This window comes from Fonsecaea erecta, assembly GCF_001651985.1.
Source record: "Fonsecaea erecta strain CBS 125763 chromosome Unknown Scaff5, whole genome shotgun sequence".
Lineage (NCBI taxonomy): Eukaryota > Fungi > Ascomycota > Eurotiomycetes > Chaetothyriales > Herpotrichiellaceae > Fonsecaea > Fonsecaea erecta.
Window position 1 is genome coordinate 315,345 of NW_017387248.1, and position 16,280 is coordinate 331,624.

The window sequence follows — 16,280 nt, forward strand, 5'->3', positions numbered from 1 at the left end:
AGATACAGCCTTGAAGGTCTCCAGGGAGGATTGCCTCACACCTCATTCCTCATATTGCATACTGCATACCTCATACTGCACATCCCGTAAACCACTCCTCTCTATAGCTGGTCTGGTCTATACCTGTAGCACCGGCACCACCCCCGTCCACTCTCCACGGCCTCGCTCTTCCCAGTATCCTTCTTTGCCCGTCCTCAGCCTCCACACCACCTCGTCGCCGAGTTCTACCCTAGAGAACCATCGTGGCTTCCACTCCTCGCCCCTCTCTTCCATTTCCCTTCGTCGTGCCCGTTGTGCTTCCTCCAGCTGATTCTTCAAGTGTTCTGCCGTGTCGTGGTCTCCGTTCTCCAGTGCCATTTGGTCCGGCCGGAGACGGCTGTCCGTCGGCGCCACCTTCCCCCGCTCCACGGTGGTCATTTCATTCAGCTGCGCCGCAAAGAGGGTCATGCCATAATGCTTGGGCGCATTCTCCACCAACGGACCGACTGACCAGATGGTGGGCCGCTGGCCCAGTTTGCCCGGCTCTTTCAATTGTAAGGAATTGGTCCACGTCCCGCTTAGGCCGATCGACAGTTCTTGGCCCTGGGCGTCGATGGTTTGCACTTCGACTTCTTCGCTGCGACCCGAGAACATGCCCTTGGCCTTGAACGAGACGACCGCCTTGTGACCCGCCGACTCGTTGTAGATAGTCATGGTCCCCGTAGGTTCCACGTATTTCTCCCCCGCGATGATGTTGCGCAGGAAGCACGTAGCCGCCGACCAACTGAATGCTTCTCCCGTACTGTGCAGGACCAGTCGTGCCTTGCCTTCGTTGATGATCTCAGACGACTTGCCCCAGAACTTTTGCGACGGCAGAGGGGATTGTGTGAATGTCCAATGCTCAGACTCGGCGTGTAATGCTAGCTGCACGGGACGATGCGACACCTTCTCCGAGATGAAGCGGAAACCCCGATCCTCGCGTACCAGCTCATACGTTTCCCCAAGCATGGGATTGAATGGTTTGCGGATCGATCGTTCCTTAACTCGCGTGTTCGATAGTGACGAGATGGCAAATGCCGCCACATACATCAGCCGCTCGAAGGTGTCGTTGGATTTGACCGCGTTATCCAGCAGCTGCGAGTATTCGAATTGCTCCGCGGCACGCTGGAGGAGCGACAAGGGCTCGTTGGCCGACACGGGCATCGAGATCGTCGAGAGGTCTTTGCCCACGTTCTTCCGAAGAAATCCTATAAGGCTCGGCGGCATGACCGTCGGCGCGGCTATCGTGTCCCGTCGGCGAACGGGATCTAGCGGCAGTGGGGCCAATGATTTCGCTCGAGGAGGAAGATATGAAGACACGCTCCCTGATCGGCGCCTCATCCCGCGAATCGAGTCTTCCCCAACGTCGCTGCTGGTGGCTGAACCATTGTCTTCCTCGGCCGTTTCAGCTTCATGGTCGGTATCGCTGTGGATGTCAAGCACATGCCGGTGGTCTTCTGCGTCAAAATACTCCTGCGAGTCGACCGTCTGGAGGCTCAGCCGTGACACCGCAGACTTGGGAGGGGTCGTACGCCGAACCTTGCTTTCGTTGATTAAGAGCGAAAACTCGCTGACGACCGAGTCAAGATCGTGCAGCAACGCTCGGCAATGGTCATACATGCTTTCTTCGTGGTGAATCACGGGCCGTGACGTAGAAGGTGCTGAAAGAGGAGGCGGCGTCCCATTGCGCAAGATTGGCTCGACACCCGGCAGCGGCACCGCGAGCTGGGCAGAAACACTGCGCTTGAAGATGTTGGCTTGACTGTTAGTCATACTGACCTTGCGTTTCCAAAAAGGTCGTCTCTCGTCCTGCTTGAAGTAATCGTCTCCGTTGAGTCCCTCGGTGGGCGTGGTGCTGGCAGAAGCTGCTCCGAGCTTCGGGGAAGGCAGTGGCGCCGGCTGCGCCAACGTATCTAGACACAGTCGGCGCACGGCGTCTCGTGTACCTGAAATCCTGCTGAGCAGAGTCTCCAGCCTCGCCCATTCCTGCTCTTCGAAGGCGGACTTTTCGCCGTCGATGGGGTCACCGGTGTCAAGGTGCAGGTTGTCGGACGGCGTCTTCGCCTCTAACATGAGCCGGGTCGCAGTCTCCAAAGCATGCTTCCATGATTCAAAATCTGCATCGTTGTTGGCCTTCAGATGCCAGAGTTCGGCCCCAGAATCGATGGAGATCTCCCGGGTTTTGCTGTTGGCGGCAATGGCAGCTAAAGAGAGTGGAATGGCACCTCTTAGTGCCGAGGAGTTGCGGTCGCGATAGTACGACAGAGTTGAGGAGGTATAGTCCAGGCAGAAAAACCTCCGCGCATACCCTTGGTGCTTTTTGCGCCTCAGCTTTTGCAACACACCAGTATGGATTGAAGTAGTGTCCTCCGCAAGTTTCGTCTCTTCGGCAACGGGATCAATACTGCCCCCAACAGACTGGCTAATGGAGATTTGTCTCAGTGAGTCGACGGATTCTTTATCCCTTGCCTTGAGCTTCGGACTTCTCTTGAACAGCTGGGATGAAGTGTTGGCTATGGCCATTGCCGAGGCCATTGACTGTGGGTGGTACAGTTGCGCGCCAAACTGAATCTGCGGTTGGCACGCGGTAGGATAGGTGAGGAGGAAGATCGTCGCCGTCTTCGAGATGTTCTTGGAGAAGGTATTGTCGAAAACCAATGCATAGTTTCCTCCCTCCCCGAAGCGCACATCGTGTTTTCCTTGTGTGACTTTGTCGGCTTCGCATTTGCCTATCCACCGAACCACCTTCAGACCAATGCTCGTCAGCTTCTCGATGGCCGTGGACTGAGTCTCTGATTTGTCTTTATCTTCGTCGACTGGCGCATTGACGGGAGAAGGAGGCGCAAGAGAAGTCGAGGACGAGGAGTGCAGGTTGGAGAGCGGTCCGGGATGCTTGAACAGGCCGAGGTTGATGGATTTCTTGTGAGGCTGAAGGGTCCAGGAGATCGTATGCTCTTGTTTGACGTTGACCCAGCGCACCAGGTAGTTCTAACCCTGTCATCAGAAACCCATGCAACAAGTAGAGGCTGAGGGGCGCACCCTGGAATGGACCTCGATCTGCTCGAGGCCCGCCATGGGGAAAAGACAAAGACCGATCCCTGTAAGCTCTGTGAAGACAGGCCGCTCAGATCATGATCGTATATATGCTAGCAATATCGTCAAAGTTGCTTTGTGCTGTCTGTCTGTCTGTCTACTTTCCCCCCACGGGACTGCGGTTGCAATCAGGTGCCAGGGGAACGTGTCGATCTGGCCTTATTTCTGCAAAGGACGAAAAAGCGGCTCAGCCGGTTGTGGTCTCGCCAGTGGCTATCTTGCTCGGAAGTCTAGGTACAAATACTTCGTGCTTCTGAAGTCTCGACGAGGAAAGTTGGTTGTCTCCGGAGCTGAACGAGGGAAGTTGCCGAGAATACAGATCAGCGGCATTTCTTCAGGGATGAGCGTGGCCCGCGCAGCGGGAGACATCTGACATAAACACAGCATAACCCAACTAATACTAAGGCACCATAATTCAAACCGTCAATCATCACTTCGCATTGCCGGCACGGTGCGGCTTGAGGGGAGATCCCCAGCCAGTCACCAACGACTCAAAGGCTTCCCCAAGCCGTCCACCATCAATTCTTTGCTAATAGCACGTGCACCAGAAAAAGAAAAGGAGAGACGGAAGAATCATCCAACTCTAACACCACACGGAAAACGTGGATTGCTCTTCTACTCAAGGAATCCTTCAGACTGAGTGTATGTATTTGTGGGATGGCTGCCTGTCTGGACTGCCTCTGACCGTCCGCATGTGCTTGTATCGTGAGCCTTCTATCTTGCGTCCATTGACAACTTCTTCGTCCGTTTGCTTCGGCCGCTGGATTCCTCTTTCGTTTCCTTCCTACGTTTCGCGTTCCTGGAAGCGCCTCCTTTGGGTCGATAGCCTCCATCAGCGTCTCTTTTCCGCTTCCCCCTCGACGATGACCCATTGTCCAGAGCAAAACCGTCTTCGTCATAGTAATCTTGCTCCTGTTTAATAGCATCTTTGTTTGCTGACCTTCGCGCTGAACTGCGTGATCCGGTGGCTCGAGGCGTCTTTTCTGTACTGGGCTCATTGTCCTGGAGAAACACCTGAGGCTGATGCCTTCGAAGCCAGTTATAGACGGACACCGGATTTCTCAGTTGGGTTTCTCGTTCGCGCTCTGTTGACTTTTCCATACTCCGACTGCCCAGGCTGTTGGCAACATGGGGCCTGGGATTAGTGGCTACCCCGTCGAGGAATGCATCTAGGCCTTGTAGGTATTGCTCTTCTTGTTTCGTCGTCAACAAGCAAGACCCAGGATTGCTAGGATCCAACTTATCAACTGATTGACTTGGCGCAGGCGCACTTGAGAGCAGTGAAGCGTACGACCGGCCGGGTGCAAATTCTTGGGTTTTGAGGAGCGCGGCTTCGATTTCCCTGTATCCAGATAGAGTGAGTTCTCCGGCCTGGAGTTGTCTTCTGGCCTTCCTTAGATCCAAATGTCCGTCTTCTTCAGAAACAGAAGGTTTCACAGTTTCGTCACTCGAATGGCTCTCACCAGGCGGTCGAAGATCGTAACGCAGTCTTTGGGGCACTTGAGGGCAAGAGTTGAGTTCAACAAGCAGCTGAAGGAGCTGGCTGGTTCGGGAGTCAGTGGACGAAAAGCATTGTGCAATGTCTAGCTTACTCGGTCTGCTCGGCCAGTCTCAGCGATATGTCCATGATCCTCTGCTCTTCTTTGAACAAGGTGTTGCCTTCTCTCATCTTCTCTTCAAATGTGACCATAATTTTGCGATACTTGCGTCTGCGCAGGACAGTCAGAACATGCAACTCAAGACGATCTTTCGGTGTAGAAGATACCTGTACGATTTCCTGGACGAGGGAGGTTGATCGGACGATACTGTGGCTTGCTCCTCCATGACATGGTCTTCCGCCGGCTCCGTCGAAGACATGGTTTTCTAAGTCTGTGCAGGCGAGCAGTTTCTGGAGACAGCGTGGTGAAAATTGCAATTGACACCGGATCAAAGAATCACGTTCGTGAAGCGGCCCTAATGTCAAGGATTAAGGGTGCAGGCGTGAGGGAAGAAGTTCCAGCGCGTTTCGGGGTAATACTAAATTTGTGGAGCTCTTCCACGACGAGAGACTGGACAGAAAAAGCCCGCCAGGAATTTTTGATTTCTACGTTCTAATGCTCGATTGTTTGTATGTATTTTCCGGTCCACATTCAACCCCGGCAAACTTCAAAGCCAGACCCTCAGGATGAGCAGCACGGAACTAGAAACAGAAACACTGCAGCCCAATAACCGCAAACGAAATGCAGAGGCGGCAGAGATCGAAATAGACGTGGAGGCACCCGAACCTCCGTCTAAGAAAGCCCTTCGCAAAGCAAAGAAAGCAAAAGTATCTGAGGGCAGCACGCTGCCCTCAGAAGCAAAGAAGGCAATACCGTCAACCGAAACGCAAGATGCATCCCACAAGGATACAACACGCTCCGAGTACGGGATCTGGATTGGCAATCTCGCGTTTGGCACTACAAAGGACGACCTCATAAAATTTCTGACCTCTAATCCAACGAACGTGATCCGCCGAGATCAGATAACAAGGACTCATTTGCCTCAGGCATCACCGAAATTTGGCAGACCGCAGAACAAAGGTTTTGCATATGTTGACTTCTCAGACCAAGAATGCATCGACACGGCGCTCAAGCTAAGCGAGTCTCTTCTGGGCGGCCGCCCGGTGCTGGTCAAAAATGCGAAGAACTTTGAGGGTAGACCCGAACGAAGAAAAGACCTGCTCGAGAAGCATACTCAGCCTCCAAGCAAGAGAATCTTTGTTGGGAACCTGGATTTCACCACCACGGTGGAGGATCTGGAATCGCACTTTGGAGTATGTGGACCGATCGTCCATACGCACATGGCCACGTTTGAAGATTCAGGAAAGTGTAAAGGATTCGCGTGGATCGATTTTGAACAATTAGAATCTGCAGAAAAGGCTATGCGAGGATGGGTTGAACGAGGAGATGGTGTCGAAGACTCGCCCGCGAAGTCGAAGTCTTCAAAGAGCAAAATCTTGCTGCACAGACTTCACGGCCGCAAGCTGAGAATGGAGTATGCTGAAGACAAGGCGGTTCGATATGAGAAAAGATTCGGAAAGACGGCGAAAAAGACGGCATCAGGAGAGGCGGAGACGAGAGAGGACAGGGGAATCATGGAGGTGAACGGCGAAGAAGAGATTACCAAGCCCACGTACCACAAGACGACGAAGCCCAGCAAAGCTCAAGGGAAATATTCAGAGGGGACAGTACAGAGATTGACAGGTGCAATCATCGAAAGTAAGGGCCAGCGAACAGTCTTTGAATAGATATGGAGGACATAACCTATCATCCGATCATCAACGGGGCACGAGATACATGGAGTGACTGGAGCCCAACTGGCGGGGGGCCTTTCCAGGCGAGCTAGACCCCAGGCAGTTAGGGGTTCCTTTCTAGGCTGGCTCTTGCCATGACGAAAATCTGGGGCAGCGGCCTGATCGAGTTTAGTAGCTATGCCTCGGGCGGCTTCAGGTGTCGCCTCCAGTCAAAAGACACTTTTTGGTGAAAGCAAAGGCATCTTGTGCCTTTTCGATCGTGCACTGACTTCATTATCACTTGCTCTGAGACACCAGAGACTTCAAAGTCTGACTTGCTTTATTTGGTCCTTCGACTGTTTTTTTCATCCGCGCAACCTCGAGATGGGTGTCAAGGTCTTATAAATGGTCTTCGCCCAGCAAACTCCCGTCGTCCTACCTCCACCTAGTCGAGACTTTCATGCTCGACAATCGATAATGATTCATCCTCGTTCTTCCTAAGCTCTATTTACGTCGCGTCTCGAATCGCACCACTCCGAGAATTTCAGGTCCGATTCGGGTTCACTACGAACATGCCCGCGCCCCGACGGAAAAATCTGCTCGCGAGCAGACGGCGGCGACAAGATGAAGGAGAGGAAGAAGGATCCATCCTCGGCGAATTTGAGGATGATTCCCTGAGCGAGGGTTCCGCGGTCACCAATGGTGAGGAAGGGGTGTTTGAAGGAAGTGAGTCCAGTGGGGACGAGCGAGACACGGTGCAGGAAACTACAAAAGGTGCAACAGCGCAGGTTCAAGAAGACTGTGCCGCTGTGATTCTTCGAGAAGATGTCTCAAAGTCTAAGAGTACTTCTGGGCATGTGGTTGATACCCAGCCCATGTTGCATGGGTCGAAACAAGCTCAGCAGTCGCAAGAGACGGAACAACTGCAATTTGACAATTTGCCTGCTTCGAGGCCGGCCGGTGCTGCTCGTCTGATAGATTCAGGACAGGAGTCTGGACTTCAACGCGCTCGCAGGGAGCATCATGAGTACATCCGCGAGAGGGATGCCAATCCCGCAATGGTGCCCACCAGGGGCGGGTTCTTCCTCCATGACGATCGGACCTCGTCCTCCGGTGGCCCAAACACAAGACCTTTTGGACGAGGTCGGGGTCGGGCCTATGGACCTGCAATGACCACAGGGTGAGTGGTACGAATGAGACATTTGATACCTTGACTAACGTGGGTAGACGAGGATTTGGTTTCAACACACCGATGGACAAGCCTTGGGCGCATGATCTCCACGAACAGCACGAGAACAAGACCCAGTCGGCACAGCAAGAAACCAGGCCAATTCCTCCTCAGGTCGACACGGAGAAGGGCCAGAACAGAGGTAAAGATCCTTCAACGACTCCAAATAGGTCGTTTTCTTTCACGTCTATCATGGGAAATGTCAATGTCCAAATATCATTTCCAGGCATGGCTGGCAAAATGACGGTACCAAATGTCGTCAAGAAACACCACGTTTTGCTTCCACAGCATCGTCCTCCGCTGAGAAGGGACAAGCCCGTCCGCATCTCGATCCCCGGAGCAGCACCACGATACGTCTTCCCTCATGTCGATCGGTCGTTCATCTTCATCCCGCGGGCCCTGCGTCCTAATCAACCGGGATATACACGCGGCCGTGGTAGAGGCAGCTTCCATGGAAGCCGCAGACCAAGCATATATGGGGGTGGCTATACACCAAGTGTTGCGATGAGCCGAAAATCCTCCATGGGGGCGTCTACATTGCGAGAAGATATCAGATCTCCCGTAGGCTCGGTCATTTCTCACCCAGCAGCAACCAATAATGATAACAGTCGGCCTGTTGTGCGTATGCCGTCTGGTGCTCCGACACCGTCTCTGTCGAGAAGTGGGCTGCCGACAATGAACGGTCAAATTCCCATGACTGCGGCACCGCCACCAATGCAGGCGCCTGCGCTGTATGGGAGCCACGCTGCCGCTATCCCTATGCACCAACCGCGGCCCCAGAAGACAGTCTCCGTGGCACATATCGAATCGCCGGCGGCTTTCCATTTCAAAGCTCCTCAGCAGCAGCAAGAAATACCCTTCCACCAACAAGTACCTACACAGATCTCCAACTTGTATATGGAAGACAAGACTGCGGCTCAACCCGGTCAACCGGCCATGCCTGGAATGGCTGGAGTGTCGCCTCTCTCGCAGATACCGGAAGGAGCGGTATTCGCGCCAGGCTTTCAGCCATACCCTGTCATGGGGGCCGCTCCGTATTTTGGGGGGCCTTACAGCAATGGGGCGATTTTCTATCCACCCGTTCCTGGTACAGGCTCGTTTGGAGTACCGATGACTGGTCCAGCACTGGCACCCAGCTTCATCCCTGGTTCGCAGTCGCATCCGATGAGCTACATGCCTGCAACAGGACCTCCGGACAACAGCATGCTGGCGCACGAGTCGAACGGTATGGTTTACTACTACAACAATCCCACAATGTTCGCTCCTGACGCCCAGGGTGGAATGCAGCAATTCCCGATGGCTCCCAATGGAAACATGATGCCACCATTGGGCCATGGAATGCCGTCCCAGGCTCCCTATTACTACTCTTCTGGCGCTGCTGGCATGTTCTATCCCGCGCAGTCTGGCTGATCTGTGGCCTGTGGAATCTCTATTTCTTCTTTTATTGATCACTCATATTTTGACCCTTTTGATCCCTTTTTTCACAGCGGGTTATGGAGTATGGAGCAACGCACGCATCTAAAGGGAGGAAGCTGGTTTCGCCGGGTTTCAAAGGATCCTTCACGCCGGGAGACTTTTCTCCTCTGTTTTCTTCCATCATGGCTTCGAGATATCCTTGACCATATCCTTCATGTACATTATATCTCGCGGTTAAAGGGAGAACTTGTTGGTGAATGTTAGAATGATTGAAAGGGTGAGATCAAGGCCACAAGGAAAAAGCAAAAGAAGCTCGAAGGCTGTACGCTGGCCCACCTGTCAATTGAGCGACAAGTGATGGAGTGTATTCTCGAAGTTTCATCAGGACGAGGCTGTCACCGGTTGATCTGAAGGAGGTCGAGGCTTATTATCTCGTGTCTCCCCTGTGCCAACGAAGGGTAGTGTCGGCGTTGAGGAGCAGGGTTTCTTTTGCTAAGAAGAATGAAACGAGGGTTCCATACTCAGGTCCACCGAGGCAACGTTGCCTGGGCTCCAATCTTCTTTTACTGAGAGTTTCTGACAAGGCGGTCCAAGCACAGTAGTAGTAGAGCAAGTAACCGGTGAGGAATGTTGACTGTGGAGGAGAAAGTTGGTCCACGAATCACAGAGGCCCGCCGGGCATCCTGACATTTGGTGCTGCCTATCCAGTGGCGTCACGTGTGGGCTACGCGGCAATGGACTGAGGCCGAGAGGTCGAGGTCTCTTCCCCGCCTTGAGGGTTGAGAGTGATTGCCTCAACCAGGCGGCGAGCTTTCCACCTGCACCCGTCATCTCTCGACGGCCTGTTGTGTTTGACCACCTTCCACGACCTCCCGTCCTTCTCCTCGACCTCCTCTGCATCCTCGTCTCTACTTCCTTGAGAGAGACACTCTTCATGACCGTTACTTGTTGAGGTGTTTCTCATCCCTAATCTGACCGACTTTTGGCAAGCCTGCCCGCAGGGTGCTACGGTCAAACCTACCTGACACCGCCTAATCCCAGCCTTTCCTTATCAACCATCATGGCTACACCCCATCCTCACATAGGTCCCGTTGGCCCCGACACCCTCATCACGGTCAAGGTCATCATCGACGGGACCAACAGAAGATTCAAACTCGCTTTACGGGATCTCGGTGCCAACGTGCTTCCACAAAAGGTGCGTAGATCTATAGGTGTCAGCCTGAGAATGGGTTCGCCCCTCGGCTCCTATCTGGCATAGCGAAGATAGAGAGACAGAGAGAGCTAACTCGTACACCGGCAGCTCCGATCCTTGCTTGCTATCTCCCCAGAGCAGGACGTTCGATTCGACCGATTCTCTGATTCCCAGGCAAGATACATCACCCTCGATAGCAACGATCCTGCCATCTACAAGCAGCTCTACCGGGCGGCGAAGGCGAAGCTCAAGCTACGTTTGAGGGCTACCATTGAGGGAAAGCCTGCAAGAGACGACCTGGCCCAAGACATTGACATGGCCCAGAGCAAACTTGCTGTCAAGGACGGTGCAGATTCCCAGGCTGAGCCGAGGAACAACTTCCTGGAGACTGTTCTCTCCCAGCCAGTGGCGCCCTCCTTCAAGGCCTTTCAAAAGACCTGCCAATTCTCTCCCACATGTGCCATTCCAGGAGCCTTCCATCTTGACGTCAACACTTCAGGCATGGACCAGACTGTCAACCCTCCTCAGGGCAATCAGAGTGACCTGTTCAGTCAACCTACCCTTCCTTCCCTGAATGACTTCCCTGCCACATCGTACACCATCGACTGCAACTATTGTGGTTTGACGGTTGAGAACGAACACTATCACTGCGGTATTTGCGAAGGTGGTGATTACGACCTTTGCAAGGATTGCTTTGAAGCTGGAATCACCTGCGAAGGGGACGAGCACTGGTTGCTTAAGCGAACCATTCGTAATGGACTGGTTATTCCCAGCACTACCGAGACCCTTGCCCGCAAGAAGCTATCCAAGGCAGCTGCAGGTTCCTCCAGCGAGTTGACCACACCCATCAGCCCGGAGGCCGATGACACAGAACTTACTTGCAACTCCTGCATTTTCCGTAGGTGCACACACGAAAAGACAAGGGCATCGAGCACTGACACGCTCTTAGGACTATCGGCCTCTGAATGTGTCACTTGCCAGGACTGTGACGATTATGACCTTTGCTTCGGTTGTCTTCAGGACGGTCAACACGGGCATGATCCGTCTCATACGTTTGAGGCACGCGATCCCGAAAAAGCGAAGGACGTCCCGAGCATTAAAGATCTCTGCTGTCCGGGACGTAGTATCCGCCATGATGCCATCTGTGATGGCTGTGACCAGGTAACTCCATTACTCTTACTCTCGTCGACCACCAACCTGACTCTCATTCTAGACCATATATGGCATCCGACACAAATGCCTGTCCTGCCCAGATTTCGACTACTGCTCCGCTTGCATGCGCACCGCCGCGGCGAAACACCCCTCGCACCGCTTCGTGCCCATTTCCGTGCCCATTCAAACCCTACGCACTACCAAGCCGACGCACCGTGGCATTTATTGTGACGGACCGCTTTGCACGTCCTACAAGCGGTACATCACCGGCGATCGGTACAAGTGTGTTGTCTGTCACGATACCGACTTCTGCGCAAACTGCGAAGCTTTGCCCAACAATGGGCACAACGCATCTCACCCCTTGATCAAGATCAAGCTTCCCCTCCGAAACGTCTCAATCACGACTCAGCAAGAGAACGAGCACGGCCAAAAGGTTGCTCAGTTGGGCGACCGACCAATGGCGAAGAACGCTGCTACGGAGACGACTCGATCTACATCAGCCAACGCTGCGACTCAGGTCCAGACCGTTGCCGAGGTAGATCCCATTGAGACTACCCCAGTGGTTGAGGTTGCTAAGGCGAGCGACGCGACCTCGGTGAAGCCCGTCACGAGCGATCTTCAAGCCTGGTTCGTGAAGGATTCGACCCCGGATGGCACGAAAGTTGCTCCCAACCATTTTCTCTCTCAAACCTGGACCTTGCGCAACCCGGGCCCCGACGCCTGGCCCGCCGGCTGTGCCGTCCACTACATCGGAGGTGATGATATGCGTAACCTCGATCTCCTTCATCCATCCAGCACAAGCGCGATGGCCATGGCCAACAGCAGCACCCCGTGGGCATTTTCCGTCCAGCCTGGTCAGACCGCCTTCTTCAGCGTCCTCCTCAAGTCGCCGAGTCGCGAGGGGCGAGCTATTTCTTACTGGCGTCTCAAAACACCAGAAGGACTTCCCTTTGGCCACAAGCTGTGGGTTGACATCGAGGTTCGCTCGACTCCTGTGGAGCTGCCCATTCGCTCGCATATCTTGCCTTCTGCTCTGTTGAGCGAGGCCACTCCCAGCGAGGAAGAGAAGGAGGACGAGCAGTCGCAGAGCAGCTCAACCATGATCTTCCCTAAGCTAGAGAAGGAATCGCCCATGTCTAGCGTGCATGATGTTCGTGAAACCCAGGCCGAATCAGCTCCGGCGGCAGTGATGGAGCCTACCGTCAAAACGGAAGAACACGAACTTCTCGAGGATGTTGAGAGCCTTGAACTCGAGGAGTCGGACAGCGATGGAGAAGGATTCCTGACAGATGAAGAGTACGATATTCTGGACGCCAGCGATGAAGATTTGTTGATGGATGGACACACACACGTGGGCAAGTAAGCTAACAGGCACGGGGACAGTGCTAGGGACCAAGTTGTACGCGGAGCTACTGCGCAGGGCGACGAGAGTGGAATGCGCAACGGCAAGCTTCGCCTGTGGTGGTGACAGAATGAAAGCAAAACAAACACTCCTCGAGGAATATGCGAGCCGGATCAGGCGGGCTTTTTTGGATCAAGCTGAATTGGGGCGTGGGTGAGGGACTGTTTACGGGGGATGTCAAAGTACTTGAATCTTTTCTCTTTCTCGTTCTCTTACCGTTAGTGACCAGGCAGAACTATCACACCCACGCACCGTCCTTTCTTTGGCCTGGAACCGTGATCCAGTTGGTAGGTACATAGGTATCTAGTTGAGGTATGCTTCGGTCACCAGGGAGCCCACTGCTCTGTGATATGTGTCAGCGGGAAGCAGCCTAAAGATGGTGGCTGCAAATCAAGCAGAGAATGCAGTGTCGTCATAGTGATGAAGACAGGAATTCACGGTATGGAGTATATTCCTCGACATTGCGGGGGGCAACGGTCGAGACGAGTAGCGCTGATCGGCCGAGGCGCCTGGGGGAGGGGTCGCGGGTTAAACCGGAGTTGGCAATGTCCGTCGTCAGTGGCTGCCGGCCGTCCTCCATACCTATCCAGCAACGCCTAGGCAGGTCGGTAGGTACCTCATAGGCAGTCTTGCTGGCATGTGCTGGCAAGGTCCTCTTGTCCAGGTCACCCGTCACCCTACCAGATCGCCCGGCACGCCAAGTTGGGTGACTTAGTCCCCGTGTGCCAAAACTCCTCCACATTTGGTCGGTTGCCCTTCACTTTTTGTCACCGCTTCTCTCAGACTGCGCTGTCCTATTTCACATCTGTTTTAAACTGTGGGCTTCTGCCTGATCCCCTCCATCGAGGATCCTCCTACTCGACTCCTCTACCCTGTCGTCGCCCGCCCTTCCCCTTCTGTGGCGTGAATTCCTCCCACATGGAAATTACACGACCCCTTCCACATCACCTGTCCAAATACCGAGCCTCGAAACCCAAAGGGTGACCCAAAACCCATCATCCGAGCAGATTGCCACCAGCTCCGTTACTCCACTAGAGTCCATATCCGTTATTTTTTGCGGCCTCACTACAGTTAGACGCTGCTAATTGCACCATGCATGAAGACTTGCGCCGAAGAGCCCTCGAGAGCGGCAAGACCGTCTCCAACAAGGCCAAATCCAAGGGGTCGTCCCGGGGAAGCTCGCGTGGCAACTCGGCGCCCAACTCGCGCAGTGCTTCCCGCATTCAGAGCAGAGATGCCTCAGACGACGAGGATTTAGACAAGGGCAATCTGAGTGACGATACGACCCAGAGGTGAGTTGGATGACGATTCCTGACATGGCGGACCACCAAACAGCAGAGGCGGGCTGACGCCGGTGACGTACAGTATCAACTCGATCGATGCCCTCCTCGAAACCGACGACATCAACGAGCAGACCTCGGACGTGGCTCGACAAGAGTTGAACGACGTCATCGTGGAACTGCTCGATCGGAAAGGGAGCAGCAATAAGAGCAGGGAAGACGCGCTGACTACCTATGTCAAATGCTTGACATCGCACTATCTGGCTGAGGTTCTCTATGGCCGTGTTGAGGACCTCCTCGGTGCGTTCAGCCGAAGCATCAAAGCAGAAACGAGCGAGAAAGAAACCACATTGGCCTTGCGGGCCATGGCACTTACTGCCATTACATTCGCCCATGGCAGCCTTTACGACACGGTCGCGGCGTCCTTGAAACGGACCATCTCCGATTCTCGGTTCACGTCGGTCAAGGCTGCGGCGATCTATGCGATTGGGATCTGCATTTCGTTTGGTGGCGCTGGAGAAGAAGAGATTCTGGACGTTATGACTTTCTTACTGGAGATCGCGTCGAGCGACGGCGCCTTTGTCGATGCAGACGACAGCGCCGAAGTTGTCACCGCCGCCTTGAACACCTACGGGTTCTTGGCCACACAAGTGGAAGACCTCGAGCAGGAATCGGAAGACGCGGTTGCGACGTTCCTCGACCAGCTCGATGCAGACGACGCCAAAGTCCAAGTATCGGCGGGCGAGAACATTGCTTTACTATACGAGAAATGTTACACACCACGCGAGGAGGACGACGAGTCCTCCTCGGACGAGGAAATTCCTGAAGACGATTTGGCCCACGACCGGCCTCACGTGCGATCCTACCTAGTCAAACGGTATAACCCTTACCACAACACGCATGAAGTGCTAGACAAGGTAACGGCACTCGCGTCGCTCAGTACCAAGTCGATGAATCGTCGAGACAAGAAAGCCTTGCATCAATCGTTTGCCAGCATTGCCCTGACGGTGCAAGACCCGCGACTGGGGCTCCAGTCGAACAATGCCTCGAAGATGGTGGTGCGAGTGCATCGGGAAGGTGAAATGCGGGTGGACAAGTGGTGGAAGCTGATGCGGCTGCACGCCATTCGAAGGCTCCTGGGTGGAGGCTTTGTCAACCACTACTTTGAAGGCAACAAACAGGTGTTGGACGCGTTGCCGATGATCATGCGGGGCATTGGAAGCTCAGGCATGCCGAGTCCTCGCAAGATGGGCGGCAACAACAAGACGCAGAAGGGCAAATACCGCGACGTGCGACGCTTTGTGTCGGCCGACCTGACGGCGCATTGAGGTTGACCCTTGGATGGCGCGAGCTCGAGGGTGGGCTCGGTTTTGTTTCCATCTTTTCCTGTTTTCATTTTTCATGTTTCATGTCTTAGAGCATTTCTCATGTACTTGGACATTTTCACCACGAGTTAGACAGACGAGAATCATGATTGGCAGCAAGCCGGCATCTTATGATCATCTTATGATCATCTTATGATCCGTGTAGGTGCGTGTGCGCTCGCATAAAGACATCGAATCGAGTAACGGGCCGATTATGCGCGGCGGGTTTCAGATTACCAGGAAGAGGGATGCTGGGATGACGGGATGATGGAATGACGGACATTTGCTGACTAGACGAGTTGCCATTTGTGCACATTGCATGGTGAGCAGACGAGGTACTTCCATAGTGAGCATAGCCAGTGAAGCCACGTCGATGGTAGGCGAATACGAGATGCAGCCACCTCGAAGGAGGCTTTTAAGTCTTGACCAGGTCACACGGACTCGTAAACAGGGCTGAATGCACGTACCTTGTACTCGGGCCTCCGTATCAAAAGTAATCCGGACCCAGCTTGCAGGAGAGGTGCAGGAGACTTGCTGCAGGCCTGACGGCCGCCGCGTCACTCAATTTCCTTAGACTGAGTATATGTGTTCCGGACGCCGACGAGTTTCTTATATGCCACGCTTTGTGCAAGAATTCTGGATGCTGGCGAGTTCCGTGCTGGTAGTGGGAATTTCTAAAGGGGCGGCTACCGTGCACGGGCCAGTGGCCACTTGGGCAATATGCCTCTTTTCCACTTGGGGGGCCACTTAGGGGAGGACGGGGGCGCTGCAATGCTGACATGATGAGGCTACTCCCTCGTAGGTAGGTAGACATTTTCGTATGATTGCACAGGGACGACAGGGCAGGTATCCCTGCCCCTTTCCGGGCGTGATTAACCGCCCCCG

The 16,280-nt window shown here is 54.1% G+C and overlaps 6 protein-coding genes across 6 annotated transcripts; 4 read left to right on the forward strand and 2 right to left on the reverse strand.

The window, feature by feature from the left end:
- Positions 1-117: 117 nt before the first annotated feature.
- AYL99_06190 (hypothetical protein) lies at positions 118-3,093 on the reverse strand (the record flags this gene model as incomplete). The annotated part of the gene is made up of 2 exons (XM_018837700.1): positions 118-3,006; positions 3,058-3,093. The coding sequence occupies 2 exons, from the start codon at positions 3,091-3,093 to the stop codon at positions 118-120; spliced, it is 2,925 nt and encodes a 974-aa protein (XP_018692260.1).
- A 732-nt stretch (positions 3,094-3,825) lies between these two features.
- Positions 3,826-4,968, reverse strand: AYL99_06191 (hypothetical protein; the record flags this gene model as incomplete). Its single annotated transcript, XM_018837701.1, has 3 exons — positions 3,826-4,654; positions 4,704-4,820; positions 4,877-4,968. The coding sequence occupies 3 exons, from the start codon at positions 4,966-4,968 to the stop codon at positions 3,826-3,828; spliced, it is 1,038 nt and encodes a 345-aa protein (XP_018692261.1).
- Positions 4,969-5,275: 307 nt separating this feature from the next.
- AYL99_06192 (hypothetical protein) lies at positions 5,276-6,376 on the forward strand (the record flags this gene model as incomplete). The annotated part of the gene is made up of 1 exon (XM_018837702.1): positions 5,276-6,376. The coding sequence occupies one exon, from the start codon at positions 5,276-5,278 to the stop codon at positions 6,374-6,376; it is 1,101 nt and encodes a 366-aa protein (XP_018692262.1).
- Positions 6,377-6,933: 557 nt separating this feature from the next.
- AYL99_06193 (hypothetical protein) lies at positions 6,934-8,999 on the forward strand (the record flags this gene model as incomplete). The annotated part of the gene is made up of 2 exons (XM_018837703.1): positions 6,934-7,541; positions 7,589-8,999. 2 exons carry the CDS (start codon positions 6,934-6,936, stop codon positions 8,997-8,999), a joined length of 2,019 nt encoding a protein of 672 aa, XP_018692263.1.
- Positions 9,000-10,065: 1,066 nt separating this feature from the next.
- Positions 10,066-12,712, forward strand: AYL99_06194 (hypothetical protein; the record flags this gene model as incomplete). The annotated part of the gene is made up of 4 exons (XM_018837704.1): positions 10,066-10,200; positions 10,306-11,095; positions 11,147-11,358; positions 11,411-12,712. 4 exons carry the CDS (start codon positions 10,066-10,068, stop codon positions 12,710-12,712), a joined length of 2,439 nt encoding a protein of 812 aa, XP_018692264.1.
- Positions 12,713-13,843: 1,131 nt separating this feature from the next.
- On the forward strand, positions 13,844-15,359 carry AYL99_06195 (hypothetical protein; the record flags this gene model as incomplete). The annotated part of the gene is made up of 2 exons (XM_018837705.1): positions 13,844-14,043; positions 14,117-15,359. 2 exons carry the CDS (start codon positions 13,844-13,846, stop codon positions 15,357-15,359), a joined length of 1,443 nt encoding a protein of 480 aa, XP_018692265.1.
- Positions 15,360-16,280: the final 921 nt, after the last annotated feature.